The following is a 21,816-nucleotide window of genomic DNA, read 5'->3' as shown; positions in this document are numbered from 1 at the left end:
CCACCACTGCTGGGAGTCAATAAAATGAATAGCAAAAGGTGAGCAGGCTTCTGGTCTGAACATTTCAATAACCTGTTTTTTTTAATGTCAGAGTGGTGGGTGTGATGTATAGTTGGAATCTAAATGGCTGTGATTTTGCAGAAAGACCAGAAACTACTCGATTCTAAAAGGGACTGTCTTGGTTATTGTTTTTTTATTGTTTGTACACGATTTCATCCAGGAATAAAACGTCAAAACACCGGAAAAGAAATGATGCCATGATAAGAACACCCCTTTTCCCCTCCAATCACCACCCTCCCCTCGCAACAAACCAGTCAGATCAATGATCTTAGCATTTTCCTCTTCACGATTCCAAAAATAAATATAAAAATAAATACAACAACCCTTTTCCATGTTATGAACCATAAAAAGAGCCATGCGTGCATTTTTACGAGTTCCACCCATTGGTTGGACAGTTCGCCTGACTCCACCAACAATTTCTATACTGCAGCCACCAATTGAGGAAACCTTTAGCAGTACCCCTTATAATGACCCTTAAGAATGCTTTTAAACTGTAGAATTAACCTGTTTTACCAATTTAGTATATACCCTTTGGAACACATTAGAAATATAAAATTTACCATTAAGAACACTATAATTTTACCCTTAGAATTCTTTCGAATTACCTTTTTCAATTTACCCTGCCGAACTTTTGAAATTACCCTTTCAAACTCCTTAGAAATTACCCTTCAGTACCCTGTATAACTTGAGAATTTACCCTTAAGAGCAATTTAGAATTACCCTTTAGAACCATTTGGAAGTTTCCAATACCCTTGAGAACCCTTTAGAATTATCATGTAGACCTTTCAAACTTAAGAAATGACTATAATCTTTTGGAATTTTAAAATTTACCGTTTAGACGCCTTCAGCATTTACACTTTAGAATCGTTTAGAACTTTAGCATTCATCCTTTAGAACCCCTAATAATTACCCTTTAGGATTTACCCTTTAGAACAACAGAGTTTACCCTTTGGAACTTTAGAATTACCCTTTAGCATTTAGCCTTTATAAATCCCCAGCATCTACACTTTAGAATCCTCTCTTTCTCAAGGAACGCTTTTATGGTCATGGATATGCAGGTCTTTGATATTTATTTCCAACTATTTTATTTTCTCTTAAAATTGTGAGTTTACCAGGTGACAGTGAGGGGGGGGGGAAAGATGGTGTCTCTGAGGCTTTTTTGAGAATTATCAGAATGTCATGTGTACGTTTACTCAGGAAAGTGTGTGTGTGTGTGTGTGTGTGTGTGTGTGTGTGTGTGTGTGTGTGTGTGTGTGTGTGTGTGTGTGTGTGTGTGTGTGTGTGTGTGTGTGTGTGTGTCAGTTTTGGTATGGGGGTGACACAATCACCTTGTGGGTAATCTTCTGTTGCTCTTGAAACCTAAAGAGAAAGAAACGACATTGGTCGATCAACTTGGACATGGTCTTGCCATGTTAAACTGCTTACCAGCTTGTTGGGTTCATCCACTCTCCACCAAGTACACTGCATCATTGAGGCTCCAAACATAAACAATGCTTGTACTTGAACGGCACTCACTGGAGTGCATACCTCCACCAGGCTTAACAGTTTATGTTTGTATCCCACTAAGAGTCTGGATCTGCATCCACATCTTAACGAAAATCAAATCGACTTGTTCTTGTCACCTTCCCAACTCATCTATGCCCCTCGTTTTGTCATAACTCGTCCACAACATTTTGAGATATCATGATATATGTAGTTTTTGGCACTTATGTTCAACTTCAGAAATTAGGTGTAGTTTGACCTTTTGGCCAATGGTGTCCTCAAAATTACTTGGTGGTTAAATTCAGTGACCTGAGATGTAAATCCTGTTAAAATTTCAAGTCAATCGGATGAAAATTAAAGAATTTAGAAATCTCTCCCAAATTGTTGGCCTTTGGCTGATGTTAACCATATGGTCTTTTTTTTTGCCAAGTATTTTTTTTGTTCTTGCTGAGTAACAAACAAACAAACTAACCCAACCAATCAACATATTTGGCAAAATTTATTTCGCAATGTAGCAAACAGTCAGACAGACAAACATGTGAAACGAGAACAGTACTCGGAAGAGAGCATACCTCTGCCAGGCTGAACTGTTTACGTTTTGTGTACCTCTGATCAGCCAGATCGGTATCTGGATCTTCAGCAAAATTTATTTGGCTTGATCTTGTCATCTACTCAACTCATCCACCAAGTTTAATACGAATCTGTCCACAACTTTTTGAAATTGCTCTGTCTCTTTTCTCTTTTCATATTTTACAGACACCCAACTTCTCCACTAATTTCCATCCAAATCCATCTATAACTTTGAAATATTGTGAAATGCACAATATCATATTTTTCTCTATCTCGAAATGGTGAAGAATAACTTTAAAATTCCAGTATCTGGATGTAGATCTTCACCAAAATCTAATACAAATTTTAGTGTCAAACACTCAACCTGTCCACCAAATTTCATCTGAATCCATCCATAACTTTTTTAAGATATCCTGATCACAGACAGACAAACAGACACTGGTGAAAACATAATGATTGGAAACAAGGCTGAACATTTTGTGTTGTATCCCACTCATAGGCTGTATCGGGAATTCAGACCTTAACCAAAATCTATTCGCCTTGGTCACCTGCCCAAGTCATCCATCAAGTTTTGTCATAAAATGTTGGTAACTTTTTGAGATATCTTGCTATTAATTGTTTTTGGCCTGATCTCTCAATGTTGAAGAATCACTAAATAATTTTATTTTAAAAACTCTCGTATCCAGATTTGGATCTTTCCAAAAATTGAAACAATTTGTCATTGGGAGACAACAGTATGGGTTGCATGGTGTTCATGCTGCCACTGCCCGGGGGCCATGGCCACATGCGCTGTATGCCCGTGCATTAATCCGCCACTCCTGGGAGGCAACAGCATGAATAGCAACAGTGTGAGAAGGCATTTTGTATGAACATTTGGAATAACCTGTTTTTTTTTGTCAGAGTGTGGGTGTGACTTATGGTTGGGATCAAAATAGCTGAGATTTGAAGGAAGACCACAAACTACTCAAGTCTTTGAGAGACTGTCCAGGTACATATGTGTATATATATATATATATATATATATATATATATATATATATATATATATATATATATATATATACATATATATACATATATATATGTACATATGTATATGTGCTTCAAGATATAAATACGAGGTGAATGCACCCGGCATTGCCCAGGTTCTTTTTGAATGACTTTATTCTTCTGCACATAGGTCTGACACGAGCCCAGTATCAGTTCCCTATTGGATCATGGCAGTCACAGCCGAAGGGGGTTGGTGATGTGGAAACACCCCCACTCCCCCCTCCCCACCCAGGCCGAGAAGCTCGCCACCTTGCCTATAACCATCCCGGGGCCCGTCCCGACATTTTTTGTTTCCGGTGTTTCCTCCTATCTTTCACCATTGAGGAGATAATCGCGTGCAGCCAAACAAACAAACAAAAACTTCAAAATATATATATATATATATATATATATATATATATATATATATATATATATATATATATATATATATATCTTCTTCTTTCAGCTGCTCCCGTTAGGGTTCGCCACAGCGGATCATCCGTTATGATCCGCATAATGATTTGGCACAGACTTTATGCTGGATGCCCTTCCTGACGTAACCCTGGTCACCTCTTATGACACAGTGAATATATATATATATATATATATATATATATATATATATATATATATATATATATATATATATATAGATATATATATATATATATTGTTATAGCTGTGGAAACTCGCATTACACCATAAAGGGCCCTCAGGTGAGATATCTCGATAGGTACATGTGTAGTTAGCCCAAACCCCTTGTATAGAGGGAATTTATGTGATCCATTCAGGCTGCGACGCTTTGATTTAGTCGTTTTTCTTTCTCTATCTTTTATTTCAAACAAACAGCATCTCAACAACCACGCCATCCCCACCACAGTGCCAACCACACTACAGTAACGCCACACCACCACCTTCGCCTTTACCTTCACAACTTCATCGCTTCTACTGCTATTCCCGCACCACCTGTGAACACTGAACGTAGGGCTGTCTCTGGCCCGTTCGGCGATTGGTGCCGAACGCACCGAGCCGCGAGCGCGAATGGCGGCCTTTCCGAGGGGAAAATTCGGATCAGGAATGCTTCACGCCCACTTCTCCTCCGTCCAATGGGCAAGCGCGAGGCGGCTTGGCCCCGCCTCCAGGCGCGTGGAGGTGAATTCCGTCTCGGTCCATCTATGCAAATTTTAGGATCAGGGGAGGTTCACGCCCATTTTTGCCTGACCAATGGCTGACCGGGGGGGGGGGCAGTGTGAGCCCGCCTTCAATCGCGTCCTGATCGGGGAATTTGCATATCGGCGCCTCTTGAGCACTATAAAGGTGCGAGCGGAAGGCGACTCGTGGGCTGGAGTTGAGAGACGAGGAGAGTGTGTCGTCGAGGAGTTGCTTTTGGAGACAAGGAGCATCTCGTTGATGTAGTTGAGTCGAGTGCGCGTGGTGGAGCTGCGGGCGGCTCGTCGGGGCAGGGGAGCTCGGCTCCGAGGCCAGGAGGACGGCAGTCGGCGACGACGCTGCGGTGTGGGGGATCGCTCATCTCGTTGCGGGACCCAATTCAGCCAGCCACTCCCCGCACCCAGGGCATCAACAATTTCCCCTTCCCCCGCGCTGATATAGTGCAAAAGGGGGCCCCGTTCCTCCCCCACCCCAAACATGGTGCCAACAAGCACGCCAGGGGCCCGGAGTCGGGGCACAGTGGCATGGACACTTTGCAGCTTGCCTGCCTAGGCATCACGAGGACGCAGGAAAGACCTCCCCGGTCTCATGGACCTAGCCGCTCCTCTAGGTCCCGCACACATTTGCCCTACGGGTCTGTCTGCCTCCTTGTCTGTGAGGGTGACTTCTTTCTTTTGCTTTTGCGTAAATGTGTGTTGGCGCCATCTGTGAAGTAAAACTGTGTAAGTGTTGCCATGTGTACGCATTCGTCAGTTGCATTACATTTGCTTTTTGTGTATGGCTGTATATACGTGCTTTCCGTGTGTCGCGTAAAAAAGTGCTTGCATGTTGAACTGTGCCCGTTTCGCTTCATCTCCTTCCTTTTAATTGACTCTCCATCCTGCTTTACGTATGGGGTTCGTAGTGGGTGCAACATCCCGGTAATTAATCTGAACCGTCCAGGTCGACGATGACACCGCTTGGTTATCCCGATAGTACGGAACGGGCCGCCCAAGCGGCTCGTGTCCGGAGTCGACCTGTGGCGAGGTACGATCGCCCGGTTTACCATCCGCGTGGGTACTTAGGTAGGTCGAGTTTGGCAAACAACCCTATCCTACGCGGGTGGCCGATTGGCACGATTGTGGTGAGGTCAAAAGGCCCACCCATGACTATCTCCCGGCGTTGGTCCGAGAGGGTCACGACAGAATTGTCCGTCCGGTGGGCGATGTGCCGCGATTCGAGTTACGTGGCCGATCGCACGCCGGCGGGCGTGAATTCGCAACAATATATATCTATAATATATATGTATATATATGTACATATATATGTATATATATATATATGTACATATATATATATATATATATATATATATATATATATATATATGTGTGTACATGTACATATATGTATATATGTATATGTAAATATTGTTGCGGTTCTCGGAACCGTATACATACAACGGATAGGTGTCCCAAGACAGTTATTCCATTATTATACGTTTCGATAGTCCCTTTGCTTTTGTTTAGCGGGACAACAAGCGAATGCGTTGCGATGATCTCATAGCTAGGTCTGCTTAAATTATTTTCACCTTCATTTCGTCCCCACTCTTCTTTTCGTCTGATTATTCCTGAAGTAAATCAGCGCGTAAGGCACTGCAGTGAGGGATCTGCTGCACAGAGATCCTCGTTCCCAGGTGAGCCCGAAACCCGGCATGTGCGGCGAGTCATGTGTGCTTGGCAGTGCGGGGTTGTCGACTCAAGCTTCCGATGGTCTGGGGAGGATTGCCGGTTGCATTGAAAAGGCATGCGAATGGGTACCTCTTGGGAGGCTGCATGAATGGTGTTTATCAAGGCACAGGAAACACAGCCAGCACGACGCCCATACTGCAGAAAACATGTACGGAAGCTGATAAAGACGACTTCACGCCATGTTGGGCGGGATACGAGTGTGCGGAGTAGAAATGGCTTGTTCCATTTTCAACCTCAATATCCGATATATTCGTGTTCGCCCCGCGCACACGCTAGTGGTGTCGTGTGAACGCGAGCGCTGGCCACGTGCGTAATGGCAGAACCGCACACTCTGTATGGAATGTGCTCGAAAGCAGACACGTACGCTACTCGTGATACGTGCATGGATTTATCCATGGCGATGTCCCTTCGGTCCTCGCTGGCAGCAGTGGATTTTCCATGGATAGTGAACGTCTTCTCGTCTCTATGGCCAGCGAAGCTGCGATCGAGCTGAGGAATGTACAGTGCCGGTCACGTTGGTGCGTGCGGAGTGAGCGCGTTGATAGACGCTGGTCGAACACCCGATTGGGCATGCGGGACCCTCGACCGGTCGCCCGGGCACGGCCCGGGGGTTTTTGCAGGACAATTCGCATGCCAATTTCGGTGTGGGCGATTCATGTCATCTCGTGGGGTCAGAGCGAAATATGTCCGCTGTTTGAGATGGCCTTGCCGTAAACGAAGTGAGGCGGTTTCTGGCCAAAGTTGACAGGCCATGTGAGGGGTCAAGGCCAATCGGAGCGCCCGATTCAGGTGATGACATTTCGATTCGGCATGGCCCCTCCCCCAGAGCTGCAAGTGCTATAAAGGTCAGAGCCGTCCCTCCACCTTTCTCTATTGCCTCTGCTCTTGCCGCTCTGGCCTCTTTCTCTTTATCCGCCTCTCCTCACCTCGTCGACACTGCCCCGACCCACCTCCTGCTGCCCGGACTCCGCATCCTCGTCTCCGCCCACATAATGTCGACCCCACCCACCTACCTGGTCCCACCTACCACTCCACCCTCGCACTCTGAACTCCGCCCCTTCTTGACTCAAGCTCCTCCTTTCGCGAACACCATATCCACATATGCGGCTGAAGCCAGAGACAATGCGCCCACTGTCGGGTGCCGCACCATGGAGCATTCCCCCCTCCTCTGAAACGTATTGGTGGTGCGTCCTGCTATCGGGCGCAAAGGTACCGAGATCATAGCCTCAACTCCCCTCCCTTCCTGGTTGCAAAACTCCCTCTTCATCGGGTTTTGTGTGTGTGTGTGTGTGTGTGTGTGTGTGTGTGTGTGTGTGTGTGTGTGTGTGTGTGTGTGCATGCGTGCGTGCGTGCGTGCGTGCGTGCGTGCGTGCGTGCATGTGTGTGTGCGCGCGAGAGTTTCGGTGCGGGAGTGACGCAATCACCCTGTGGGTAATGTGCTGTTAATGTTGAAACAAAAGAGAGAGAAAGGACATTGGCAGATCAACATGGACGTGGTCTTGCCATGTTCACGTGCTTACCAGCATGTTGTGTTCGTCCACTCCCCACCAAGTACACTGCATCAATGAGGTTCCAAGCATAAACCATGCTTGTACTTGAACGGCACTTGTGTGAGTGAAAACCTCCACCAGGCTTAACAGTTTATGTTTGTATCCCACTAATAGGCCGGATCTGCATCCGCATCTTAACAAAAATCTAATCGACTTGTTCCTGTCACCTACCCAACTCATCCATGCACCTAATTTTGTTCATAACTCATCCACAACCTTTTGAGACATCATGATAGATATAGCTTTTGGCACTTTCTCTTAATTTTAGAAATTAGGTGCAAGTTGATCTTTTGGCCAATGTTGACCTCGACAATAACTGGGTAGTTGAATTCAGTGACCTGAAATATATATCCACTTTAAATTTCAAGTCAATCGGATAAAAATCTAAGATTTTAGAAATCTCATCGAAGTTGTTGACCTTTTGGTCATTTTTTTTTGCCAAGTATTTTTTATTTCTTGCTAAGTAACAAACAAACAAACTAACCCAACCGATCAAAATACTTGGCAAAATTTATTTTGCGATGGAAGAAACAGACAGACAGACAGACAGACAAACATTTTAAACGAGAACAGCACTCAGTTGAACAGTAGAAGTAGTAGAACAGTAACATACCTCTGCCAGGTGGAACTGTTTATGTTTTGTATCCCTCTGATCAGCCAGATCGGGATCTGGATCTTCACCAAAATTTATTTGGCTTGATTTTGTCATCTACCCACCTCATCCAACAAGTTTCATTTGAATCTGTCCACAAATTTTTTAAATTGCTCTGTCTCTTTTCTCTTTTCATATTTTGCAGATACCCAACCTCTCCACTAAGTTCCATCTGAACCCATCTATAACTTGTTTGAATATTGTGTGATGCACTATGTCATTTTTGGCCCTATCTCAAAATGGTGAAGAATAACTTTTAAAACGCCAGTGTCCAGATCTGGATCTTCACCAAAATCGAACCAATTTGTCCGTCAAACGCACAACCTTTCCACCAAATTTCATCTGAATCCGTCCAACCTTTTCATTATAACCAGCTCGCAGACAAACAGACAAACAGACGCTGGTGAAAACATAACAATTGGAAATGTAAGATAAATAAAAATTATATTCATGTATTCTCAATTTTGTTTACGTTTGTTTTTAACAGTATATAATAAGGTGTTACTTTTGTACTGGAATCAAATTGACTCTCAGTAAAATCTCATTTTGCAGTCTTTTGATCTCCATAGTGATGTAGATGACATACAACCAAGATAAAATGGTATCTTACTAAATCTTATGTGCTTTATCTCATTGAAATATATATCCAAATTAGTATTTCCAATGTTTAAATGAAACTGCTCTGCTCCCTAAGAGAAGGATGCTTTGCTGCTGGCACCTATTGTCTGGTGGTAATTCAATAACTCCTGAAAGGCGATTTCAAATAGACGCCTTGTTGTCCAAGGACAATTATTTGAATATCGTATATAAAATGTCCAAGGACAACATAAAACAGAATGTCGTATTTTGAGAATCTGGTTACTCAATGGTTAACAGTTGGTAAGATCAAAACGAAACGCTTGTGTCTCCATTCACTCGGCCTCTTCATATTTTGTCTTAACTTTGTTGTCACCCTCTCCTTCTCATGGCCGGCCTCATATTCCCATACTGCAATCGTGATCTGAGCGTGTCTATCACCCCTTCCCTCCCAAAGTGACCATGTCTGCAGTTCCCTTTCTCATGCTTGCCCCCCTCCCCCCAATTCACCCTTGCCAGATGTTTATCTCTCCCATGTCTTTTGCTGTCCAGAATAGTATAAAAACAATTGCTCTGTGCATTTTGAGCAGAAAGAGGATCGTGTTTGTTATTGCTTGTCTTGTTATCCTTTTTTCCAGGCGCATGTTGGTTGTTATTTGTATTTGATGTGTGCACGTTTGGGCCCGCATGATGCGGGACCCGTAGCGCCAGAATGCCACGGGGGCAGTGTACTGGGCACGGGCGACCCTCGGAAAGGGACCCGGGGCACCAACACGCCACCTGGGCATCGAGGGGGAGTAGCCGAGGAGGTCACTTCCCAGTTTTTAGGGAGCTGGTAGGCTCGGAAGCAGTTGCAGGGCCCAGGGGTGCCATCTTTGGAGAATCGGCAGAGGGTAGTTCTTGCCAAGGGAGCCACGTGTCTCAGCCACAAAACCGTGCGAGGGAAAATTGGAGGGCGAGGCCCAAAATTGTGAGAACACCAACACAGGCGACGGGTATCTTGGTTGATAGAACTAGCAGTTTAAGTGAGAGGCACTTTTGGAAAGCCCCAGGGTAGTTTCGAAGTTAATAAATGTTAGGGTAGATTAGGAAGTGTACCCCTCTGCACCATCCATCCCTTCACTCTTATTGTGGGCCGCTGGACTCACCGTGGTGAGAAGATCGCTGAAATATGAGGAGGCCATTCTGAGGCATAATTGGGCCTCGACGTAGGACACTAGCTCTCCCTTATTCCCCTCCAGGAAGAGAACATAGGGGTTGGGAGTAGGCTCGTTAACAGGTTAGGTTAGCCGGACAGAGACAATAAAGGGGGTTTGGGAGACGATTTATAAAAGGGGAAATAAAAATAAAATAACACAAAAAAAATAAGTTGGGGCTAAATTTGTTTTGCAAACTAAGGGGGTGGGTATGGACAGAGACAGGCAAAGGCGATAGGTTGGGAGGGAGACAGTAGGGTAGGTCCAAGCCCGCCTTCCGAGTGGCCAGCACCACCGCACTCCCTCCACACACCTGCAGGACGAGACAAGATGCCCGCCAGCTTCACCTCCCGGCTGTTTTTACTACAAGGCCTGTGCCGGTAAGTTCACCTGCTGGCTGTTTTTGCCACAAGGCCTGTGCTGGTCAGTTCACCTGCCGGCTCTTTTTACTACAAGACCTGTGCGGTCAGCTTCACCACCGGCCTGTTTTGCTACAATGGTCTTGCCATGCTTGTCTGCCTGCCTTTTCCTTGCCCCATGCCTGCTAGCCTTTCCTTGCATTTGCCTCCATTTCTGTCCATTACCATGTGCGCCAGGATCATCGCGCGTTCTGCAGGGACTGCCTGTAGGCAGCCGCATCACGGGATTGCATTGGCGGCCCGTGCCCGTGTTGTCCATCCATCCATCTACACCACGGAGCTGCGTTGAGCAGCTCATGCACCCTGTTTCCATCCATCCATCCGCTCATTTTTGTTACTTGCCGAAGTGCCCATTCACTGTTCTGCAGGGACTGCCTTGCAGGCAGCCACACAGGGGACTGCATTGGTGCAGCCGGCCATATTCCCTGTCACCTGCATGTGTTTCATGAGCCAGAGACTGCGTGTGAGTAGCCTGGCTCCCTGTTTTTCTTTTCCCGCAGAGTCCGTCAGTCCTGGGCTATGGTTTAGTGTAAATTTATAAGTTAAGGAAAATGTACATGGTTTTGCTTCCCCTTGCCTGTGTGTCATAGCGCCGGCAATTTAGTTAAGTCGTCTGTATGAGTGGGTTTGTTTAGTTAGTTACTCAGCCCGTAGGTTATTTATTTTTGGGACACGAATACACTAAATGTTGCACTCAGGGATCCGAAGATAAAACGTACTAGGGGAAACTTACACATGATGGCACACGAAAATTCGACTACTCGGGACGAGTCTGTAAAAAGGGGAGGAGCTAGTGTTACGGCTGTGGAAATTTGCAGGACGCCACATAGGTCCTTAGTTCAGTTATGTTGATAAGTCACTGTTCAGTTAGATTTCTCCATCGTTGTCGAATGGGAATTATTCGTGTCACCCGGGCTGTGGTCTTTGAGTTAGCCGTTTTTCTTTACTATTGTTATTTTGGACCAACCACAACACCCACCACCAACCACCCTCTCCGCAATGCCAACCACCTTCTCCACCACACCAACCACCAACCACCTTCTCCACCATGCCAACCACCAACCACCTTCTCCACCATGCCAACCACCAACTACCCTCTCCACAACCACCTTCACAACAATGACATCTCCTCACCATCTCCCAAACCACATCTCCCCCAATAGACCAACCCGAATAACATCGCCTCACCTTTATCCCCGAAGCGACGCCATCTTTGCACCAGCCGCGGCGAGTCCACATTGAACGGCATCACTGCAGGCACATGCGGGGGTTTGCTTGCCGCGCGGGTCGGTGATCTCGAGCACGTCCGCTCTCCCTTCAGCGTTGGTGATATCTACCATGTCGGCTCGCTCCAAGCTTCGCCTCCAAGATTCGGATCAAAAGAGAGAAAGGGGCGGAGCCAGCGGGGGGTCGAAGTTCGGAGAGCGGAGGTCAAAATCTCACCTCAGGAACCTTATAAAACGGCGCGCAGAATGCCAGTTCAGTCTCTCTGGAGAGGTTGAGGAGCCACGTGGAAGTCTGGAGCCTGAAGCCTGCAGTAGCTGTAGAAGCTGAAGAGAGCGGAGGAGGCACGAACTGGGAGCACGGCTAAGCCTGCTGTGCCGCGCAGAGCTGCGTGTTCGTGTGCGAGCCGGAGAGAGCTCGCCAACCAGCACCGAACAGTCTGAGGTGATCGGGCTGTGGAACGGTCCGAGCATCGCTGAGGGACGAACGGGTTCTTAAAGAGAGCATAAACTCAAAAAGAGCGAAGACCCGTTCGTTCCTCTCAGGCGTTGCCGGCTGGGGCCCGAATCACCAGGCGTCGGCCGAGCCACGGTTATGCTAGCTGCCGTGGGGAAGGAGCGTCACGGGTCGCCCCAGCGAGGAAGGTAACCAGCGCGGCCTCGCGGAGCCTCTGCCATCTACACGGCTCCGTGCAATAAAGACCCAAAGAGGTCCTGTCTACCCCTCGTCTGTCCTGGGGTTTTTCCTTGCTTTTCTTTAAGTAAAAGTTGTGGCGCCAAGTCCAATAAGTAGAACCTGTATAAGTAAATGTACATAATAGATGAACGGTGTTAGCTCTTTCCTTTGCATTGTGTTTGGCTGTATAATTGCATGCATGCTTCCCCCATTGATTGCATGACTGCTTAGGCCTAGTTCACATTTGCCACGGCGGCCGTGGGGTCTTCAAAATCTATGGCCACTAGCAATTATACGGCAGCCGCAGTATTTCCACGGTCACACAATGTAGCAGTCACATATGTTTTTATTTTTCGGGGAGCTGCACGGCGTATTTATAAATTGTGCAGACCGAAAACGTGGGGTTGCCGTACGGTCTTTGATTTGATGTCGCACGGTGACCTTCGGGCGTTCCTGTGGCGGCCATAGAATTTTCAAGGCAGACGCAAGGTGCCCGCAAGGCGACCGCAGAGGTGACCGCAGGGGGACCCAAAGGCGAATGTGCGGCCAGACGGATGGTAACGAATGGGTTAATTTTTTTTAACCAGTTTTTTTTCGGCTTGTCGAATTGCTATGGCGAATGTAGAAATGAAAAAAAGTTATAACTCCGCGTTATAATTCCACGGCGACCTTACAGCCTGTAAAATATAGCCATACGACGTAGGGCCACCCTGAGGCCAACTCAGAAACTCTGCGGCCGCCGCATGTTTCTGTCAATTCAGAGGGCGTACGGCCGCCGTATCGTCGCCGTAGAGCAAATATGACTTAGGCCTAACGTGCCTACGTTTGCTTTGTAATAAATTTGCTTCTTTAAATGTGAACCTGCTCGTTACGTCTTTTCCTTGATTGAGCTGCCATCTTGCATGTCGGAATAATAGTGGGCTTTTAAATAGCCGATAATAGAATCGGGCCCAGCAAGGCCTCACGATAATACCCCGCTCAGTTATCTCAAAAGAGAGCGAGCTGCGTAAGCGGCTCGTGTCCAAGCAGGCCTTGCTGAGGTACAATCTCCCGGTGATCTACCCACACAAATAATTAGGTATATCGACAATTCGGCGATTGACCCTGTAGCGCGGGTAGAGTGCGGACAAGGTTGAGTTGTGCTTGGAGCACACCCGTGACTGGTTTTCGGCGTTGTTGCAGAAAGTCGCGACTGAATTGTTCCTCCGGTGGTCGTACGACCGCAATTCAGCTAAAAGCGGCTGTCCGCACGCCGGCGGGCGCGAATTCATAACAATATTAAAGGCAAATAAACAAAAAAGTTATTTACAACATTCTATGATAAAGAGGGATATGTTTTGCATCAGAGAAGCTTGAAACAGTTTTTGAGAGAAGGATTGAGAGTAGCTAAAATTCATAGTTTTAAAATTTAAACAAAGTCCTTGGATGAAAAAGTATATTAAATTCAATACAAATATGAGAACAAATACAAAAGAAGGGGCACTGTAGAAGTGCTACAAGATTACAAAAAAAAAATTGGAAAACTAAGGAATGTTTCAACAATATCAACGTTTGTAAACTGTGGGTACAGTGCATGACATATCTTGGAGTGGACTATTGTGACTTTCCTCTTCTTAGAACAATTTGAACGATCCTCAGTTTATCAGTCACTTAAATGAACCATGCTTACATTGTCGATAACTATGGATACTCCTCGTATTTGGTGTATCGAGGTCAGATTTATTGATCAAACTTTAAAATTGTCATATTCTCAGGTTAGTGACAGTGGTCCGTTCAATGCACAGGGTGGCGCTAAACAATCACAGTGATTCCAAAGATTGAACAAACATACGGGAGAGGGAAGGAAAAAGGGAAGGAGAAAGAGGGGGATAAGAAAAGGAGAGGGAGAGTGATAATAAGGGGAAAAGATAAAAAGAGGGAATGGAGAGGGAGAGGAGAGACCCATGGAGCATGGAAGCAAGGATGCCTGGATCAACTTTGGCTCACTGCCAATACAGCTGGCAGAGTGTTGAACCAGAGGGGAAGCAGGCTGTCAAACCAGAGGGCTGGCAGGATAGCATAAAGGTACGCAGCCTCGTTTCTAAGCCATCTAGCCTGGATTCGAATCTCAAATCAGCTATAAACTGTAATCCGTTATTTCGCAGGCAGGGTTATTCATAAACATGTGTACGTCCCTCGGATGGACGTTACACTGGGTGTCCCGTCTGCCGGCATTGGTTGGTGGATGCTTAGAAATCCCACGGTGTGCCTCACGAAGAGCAGGCGAGCTGTCGCCGAAACCATGAACAAATTCAAAATTTCTGCCCTGACCTTCAGAGGACATTGTATCAGCAGCACAGCCGCACGCACCCTCGACCAATGATGTTACCCCGCAGCCTTGTGCTGCATACGAAGGAAGAAGTTTAGCTGGAGTTGGTCCAGCATCGTTTACCTGGGGAAGGAGATGTCCAGATGTCAGGGAAGTAAGGAGACAGGGAGAGGAAACAGAGGGAAGGAAAGAAGAAAAATGGAAGGGGGAGGCAAGAGGGGAGCGGGAAGGCAACTGAAAGGGAATATAAGGAAAGAGATGGAGGATTTCGCAGTCATAAAGAGGGAAAGGTGAAGTAAAATGCAAAGAAGAGTATCAAGGAGATAATCAGAGATCTAGTGAAGTACGTATACAGTAATGGTCTGGGCGATGTTAGGGGTATTGCAGAAGGGAGCGACGGGAGGGGTTGTTGCGCAGAGGAGACGTGAGAATATAAGGGCATTATAATTACAAGGATCTTTCATCGCGTGCGGATTCCGATTAGATTATACCTCAAAAGTGATCGAATTAATTTTGAGTTATTCACGAGATCAGAAGGAGCTATCTTGAATTCTGCGGTTGGACTTTTTGGAGTGTCATTTGGATTCGAGTTTGTTGGACTGTGGACCCCTGCCTGTATCTGGACTGGATTATGGGTGCGGTATCTGGCTTGCCGGCACTGCTACTATTACTGTTCCTGGCGGCAGCTGTTCGGGGATGTGTGCGCTGTCTGGCAGCAGGAAAGGTGGGCGGTTGGGACATGAAGGACGTGCGGGTATGCATGTTGGGATTATCGAGTTTATCGCCATCGGGGAGTGAGGGAGATGTCTCTGTAGAGCTCTCGGATCTCTCAGCTGCTAATATATAACATCTCAACAGAGCAGTACTAGGACAGTAACACAAATTGGAAGTATAGTACAGATACAAGGTCTTGCAGGTAGAGGGCGACAGTAGATCATTCTTGAGAACTGTGCTTGAAACCTAGTGTGGACTTAATGGTAAAGGTGGCTGGCTTAAAATCTTAGGATCCTGAGATACAATCCCGTCATTCCGTTAACATAACACCAGGTGGGTTGTCTCAGCCTATCCTTCCAAGGTCGGCAAAATGAGTACCAGCTTTAATACTGGGACGAATGAGCCATTCGAGTGGTGACCCATCCAGGATTGAGCTCCCTCGGCAATGAAAAATTGCCTTGGCAGCCCATTCATCTGAAAACATGAAAAGAGTGACTTTTCTTATTCTTCTTATACAGTGCTTGTCATTAAACTCACTGTTCCTGGGTTCTGATCTCATATGATTTCTGTAAAACTACTGTCCAAGTGAGGTAATGACAAGTTGTTGGGCCATCGATTTATTACTGATCTGTAGGTGAAGAGAGATAGAAAATTATTATGAATTAATGTCTGAATTAATTAATGTTCCGTCAAACACATGTACCAACATATAACCCAATGCACATAGATGAAGCAAAAACGTGCGTGGCTGTGGCGACAGTTCATAGCTGGATCGGGATTTGAACTCCAGCAAGACAGAGAGGCGAGTGTGCATAACTGTAGGACATTTACTGACACCCTTTAATTAAGCTATTCACAAAAAAGTGAAATAAATTAAGAATTTCGTGTGTAATTTCGGTTTTAGCCAGACTTTTCGCACAAGTAAACAAATCCCTTTATTTGGGTGAAGTATAATGGCACGTTCCGTGCCAGAAATAATAAAAAATAACCCCATGTACATACATGAAGCAAACACATGCATATGGCTTATGTGTATATACAATACATCGCGATAATATACCTGGGATCATTCCAATTGCACTGGGCCATGGACTAACACCCAGGCCTAAGGCCTGAGGCCTACTAATCTGTGCTGTTCATGCAATTGGCGGTGTATTATTTTATTGGGGTGGAGTCAGGCCAGTTGTCCAGCCAATGTGTATAAAGCAGTCTGATGGAGTCAGGGCAGCTGAACACTGACTCTTGTACAATATTTGATATTTTCTCAGTCTAGAAAGAGCACAACTGAAGAATTGACAAAACAACCTGAAAGTCAAGCTTGTTCTGTGACATCATCATAAAGCAATTTACCAGTTGCAGTTGAATATGTTAAAGGGGATGAGGATATAGGTCTGAAAACCACAGGTGGGATGGATGGACGGACAGCAAACATGTAGTCCCTTCCGGCGAAATCAGTCGGGGACTAATAAATAGGTGTCCCCTAACATTGTGAAACATGCTCTGTTTGAGAGATGGCATTCAGCTATTCATTCTGCATTCTGTTTATATTGTTGCAAATTCGCGCCCGCCGGCGTGTGAACGGCCACGTAACTCGAATCGCGGCACGTCGCCCACCGGACGGACAATCCCGTCGTGACCCTCTCGGACTAACGCCGGGAACTAGTCACGGGTGGGCCTATCGGCCTCACCATGATCGTGCCAATCGGCCACCCGCGTTGGATAGGGTTGTTCGCCAAACTCAACCTACCTAAGTACCCACGCGGAGGGTAGACCGGGCGATCGCACCTCGCCGCAGGTCGACTCCGGACACGGGCCGCTGAAGTGATCCTTTCCGTACTATCGGGATAACCGAGCGGTGTTATCGTTGGCCTCGACGGTTCCGATTAATTATCGTGCGTATTAAGCCGACTACCAACCCTTTACGTGAAGCAAGAAGGAGATTCAATTAAAGAAAAGACGAAGCGAAACGGGAAAACAGTTCAACATGATGCACATTTATTCCGCGGCACACGGAGAGCACACATATACAGCCAAACAGAATGCACATATATCAAACGCTTCAAAAGAAACAATGACGCAGTGATACTACCGACTACGCGAGCACACGGCAACATTTAAACAGTTTTACTTCACAGACAGCGCCGACACACATTTACTCAAAAGCAAAAGAAAAGGCCACCCTCAAAGACAAGGGGGCAGACGGGCCTGTGGGCCAATATTTGCGCGGGACCTGAAGGAGCGGTCAGGTCCGTGAGACCGGGTGGGTTTTACCTGCGTCTTCGTGATGAGCCGCAAATGTGGCAGTGCGGCGGTGCCCCGTCTTCGTGCTCCTTCGCGGGTTTCGTTGGCACCGCTTGGAGTGGAGTGGGAACGGGGCCCCCTTTTTGCACTATCTCAGCACGGGGGAAAAAGAGGGGGGAATTGTTGATGCTCTGGGGAAAGAGTATAGCTGGCTTGCTTGGGTCCCGTGACGAGCGATTCCACCGCGACCTCATCGCCGACCGCTGTCTTCCTTGCCTCGGACCCGAGCTCCTCGGACTCTCCCCCCAATTCTCCTCAGCCGACTGCAGCAAACCACCTGGACGCCCTCGCCTCCCGACTCCACTCCACGCTCCAACTGCCTCGCAACAACAAACTCCTGTGCAACAACTCTTTCTTCTCTCTGCCCCAAAACTCTCTTCGCTTTTCTGCCACTCTCCGTTCTTCCAAAACTGATCCTGCCCAGATTCACCTTGCGCTCGGCGCTTTATAGGCCGGCAGGAGAACCCATATGCAAATTTCCGGATCAGGACGAGCTCGGGGGTGGAGCCACGCTCGCCCATTGGACAGAGAAAAAGGGGGCGTGAATCTCCCCTGATCCTAGAATTTGCATATCTCGATTCCACACAGACGCGCCTGGAGGCGGGCCCAAGCCGCCCCGCGCTTGCTGATTGGACGGATCAGAAGTGGGCATGTAGCATTTCTGATGTGAATTCTCCTCGGAAAGGCCGCATTTTGCACTCGCGGCTCGGCGCGTATCTTGTACAAGCCCAGGACAGCCCGACGCTCAGTGCTCACAGGTGGTGCGGGAATGGCCGCAGAAGGAGAGAGGTGAAGGTGGTGGAGGGTTTATGGTGGTGGTTTATGGCCATGGTGCCGTTTGGAATGGTGGTGATGCGATGTTTGCGGGAGCGAGTTGTGAAGGTAAAGATCGTGGCTGTTGGCGTTGTTGTTGTTGTGTGATGGTTGGAGCATGGTTGGTTCAAAATAAAGATAGAACAGAAAAACGGCTATTTCAAAGCGTCGCAGCCCGAATGAATCACATTTATTCCCTCTAAACAGCGGGTTTGGAGCTAACTACACGTGTACTTACAGAGATATCTCACCTACGGGACCTGAATGGTGGTTTGCGAATTTCCACAACCGCAACAATATGTTGAATAACCCATACTGTATTTAAAAAGCAGGCTTTGGCAAAGTAAGAGTTATCATGTTGGGTTAAAACAAATTGCATAACGGTAAATTACAGTTTGTCCCATACCACTTTTCGGAGTATCAACGCATCCATTACTTACATCCATGGCAGTTCTCAGCTGTGAAAGTCCCACTAGCTTTTCATATCTGAGAACAGCCAGGCCATGACTCTAATAAGAGTTTTTGAAGCTTCCCTCAATGAGGACAGGAATTTGGAAATTTTGTAGGGTACTGGTACATGATGGTTGATGATGTTCACAAGCAACTGCTCAAAGATGCGACATCTGGCTCAACTTACCTGCTGAAAGACCGACATAATCTACGAGGGTCATCACAGAAATAATGTCTCTCATTTCATTTCTCCATAAATATAATTCCAATTATGTACCATGAAAACTCGACATCTGTGATCACAAAGCGATCGCCAAGGGTAGGCCTCCCCTAGTGCCTGCAATATTTTTTCGGACCGCCATATGACCTTGACCTTCAACATTTAGGGACAAAATGCAAATGAAGAAAATGTGTCGAAATCTACAATAAAACTCAACATGATGAAAATCATAGGAAAATTATTCAAGTTATGATCAAAAAGGTGTTATTTGTTAATTATGTCACACTCCAAAAAAAGTAGGTCAAGAACACGAATACAATATCAGGTGCACAGCTTAAGTGCAGGTCCACTTTTCTGATGTAAGAACATCTTGGAAGGCCGAGCGGTCTTTGAGATTCCATATTGGCAAAATTGAGCTATGACAAAAAAACACGTTTTTTTTCAGACGGCCATTTGACCTTGTCCTTTAACTTGGAGGGGTATGATGTAAATTAAATATAAATGTGCCTTCTTCGAAGCCAGGGGTCGGGAACCCAAAGGGAAAGGAGAGCCATATAAAAAAAAAAATCGGTAAACAACGCAAAATCTTAAGTCACAATGCATGTAACCCATATTTCAAAAATCCAGAATCACTGTTCACTTTCACTCATTCGTTTCTCTTCCACTGCCCCCCCCCCCCCGCCTGTGGATTCAACTTCCACATTCTTTTCAATCCCATTCTTCACTCCAGGTCTTCAAGACAACTATTCACCACCATCTCAGATAATCCTCCATCCAAAAACATATTTTCAACCACCATTAAACCCTCCTACCCCCAAGCCCACATCTTTCCAAATATCCAGTTTTTCCAGAGATTTCCCTTTTGTATCCATCATGTCCACCCCATGCATCCTCCCCTACCCCTCTTTCCTCCCGACATCCCTTCGCTGTCCAAGTCTTCCTCTCTTTTGTCCCTTAACCCTGATGTTGGTGTTCCCTCCCCCACTCACCTCTCTCAACCCTGCTGTTCCTTTTGTTCTGTTGTATCCTGCACTGTTCAATGATCTACGTCTTCCATGAGCCTTGACTTTGTTTCCAAAAAAAACCCCCAAAATAACGGGACAGAGACATGCACATTGATGTGTAATGCAATACATGTTTACTTATGTTCACAAACTTTTCAAATATTCGAGTTCATCACATTTTACACATTGTTGTTTTTACAATTATCGCCCTGACCTTCATTTCTCATTTCTGAACCTCCATACCACACACACACACACACACACACACACACACACACACACACACACACACACACACACACACACACACACACACACACACACACACACACACACACACACACACACACACACACACACACACACACACACACACACACACACACACACACACACACACACACACACACACACACACACAATGCTGTGTGACTTGTGCACGGTCCAATGTCTTGGGTGAGCTGCATGGCAGATCATGGGGTGGAGAGGCCTTCCGTAGAACGGGAGGAGGTGATGAAGACGGGGCACGGGGAAATGACGGAACATCTTGTGTTGATAAAAAATATCTCAAGCATAGAGTCACAGGCTTCCTATAGTGGACAGCAGCAGAAAAGTGTGCTGTGAAATACAATAACTGCACCTTCTCAAGCAGGAAACAACAACCTCAGCAATACGTTCAGCAGAGATAAAGGCATTGGCCAAGGAGAGGCAGTAGTCTTCACAGGGAAAGTCAGAAAAGAAGTTTCGTAAACCAGTCCAGTCAGCATTATTGAAATTCCAAAACTGGTGTTTCGTCGCAGCAGTCGGAGGAGAAGTGGTGGTAAGTAAAGTGATGTTAACAAGATTGTGGGCAGAAGAACCAATTGGAGGTGAAATTGCTGTATTGCAATGGATTGGAGGTGAAGAACAAATCCAAAGTATTGGTAGTGTGGTCATGACGATCTGGGATATGGGTAGGGTGGGTGATAATTTGTTCCAAATCATGAAGAATGGAAAATGTAAGAGCATCAACTCCCCCCAACATCCACGTGGGAAGATTTCAGCCACTCCCTGTGGTGTACACTGAAGTCTCCGATATAGAGAAATTCTGCTTGAGGGTGTTTGGATGTCACGGCCTCATGGCAAGAATCAAGACAGTCAATGAAAGTTATAAAGTTTGTGGAATTGGCAGATCAGTAAGTGAAAGACAGAAAAATAGTGATGGTCAGGAGACAAGTCTTAAGCCAGATGACATCAAAGTTTGGAGATTCGAGGTCCACAAGGCGTACAGCAGGCTTGTTGATTTTGGAGTAGACACAGATTCCTCCTTTGAAGCGGAATCATGAGAAACGATTGTCGTTCGAAATATCAAAATAATTAACAAGAACATCATGTGACAATTGGGTCTCTGAGAGAAGTTTGTTAGATGATGTTCAACAGAGGAAATATTCGAAGAAAGACCATGAATGTTGGTGAAATTAATTGAAAAAGAGTCACGTTGGTTCAAAAGGCAAGAATCTTGGGAGGGACCGATACTACTGCTGCTTGAGCCCCCCTCCCTCTCGTTGACAGCAGAGTCAGGCAGGTCACTGGAGATTATTCACAACCCATAATGCCGGGAACTGGGGCCATTAACTTTTCGGACTTTATCATATTTAATTGGAGGCTGTCTGAGAGAACTGAGAGGAAAG

The 21,816-nt window shown here is 46.1% G+C and overlaps 1 protein-coding gene across 7 annotated transcripts in view; it reads left to right on the top strand.

Annotated features, from left to right (window-relative positions):
* Positions 1–14,196: 14,196 nt before the first annotated feature.
* The window catches only part of LOC147026217 (protein ABHD1-like), a 67,582-nt gene continuing 59,962 nt past the window's right edge, over positions 14,197–21,816 (top strand). For 4 of the 7 annotated variants that reach the window (XM_085881399.1, XM_085881400.1, XM_085881394.1 and 1 more), the window contains exon 1: positions 14,198–14,400. In XM_085881399.1, coding sequence (XP_085737525.1) covers positions 14,257–14,400 — 144 coding nt within the window. In that variant the 5' untranslated portion in view covers positions 14,198–14,256. Of the gene's footprint in view, positions 14,401–15,028; positions 15,369–21,816 lie in introns of those variants that run through there. The other 3 variants (XM_085881395.1, XM_085881397.1, XM_085881393.1) reach the window with 2 other exon arrangements.

Source organism: Eptatretus burgeri, chromosome 5, assembly GCF_056783735.1.
Source record: "Eptatretus burgeri isolate ZD-2024b chromosome 5, Ebu_testis_v1, whole genome shotgun sequence".
Classification (NCBI taxonomy): domain Eukaryota; kingdom Metazoa; phylum Chordata; class Myxini; order Myxiniformes; family Myxinidae; genus Eptatretus; species Eptatretus burgeri.
This window is presented reverse-complemented; position numbering and strand designations above follow the sequence as displayed.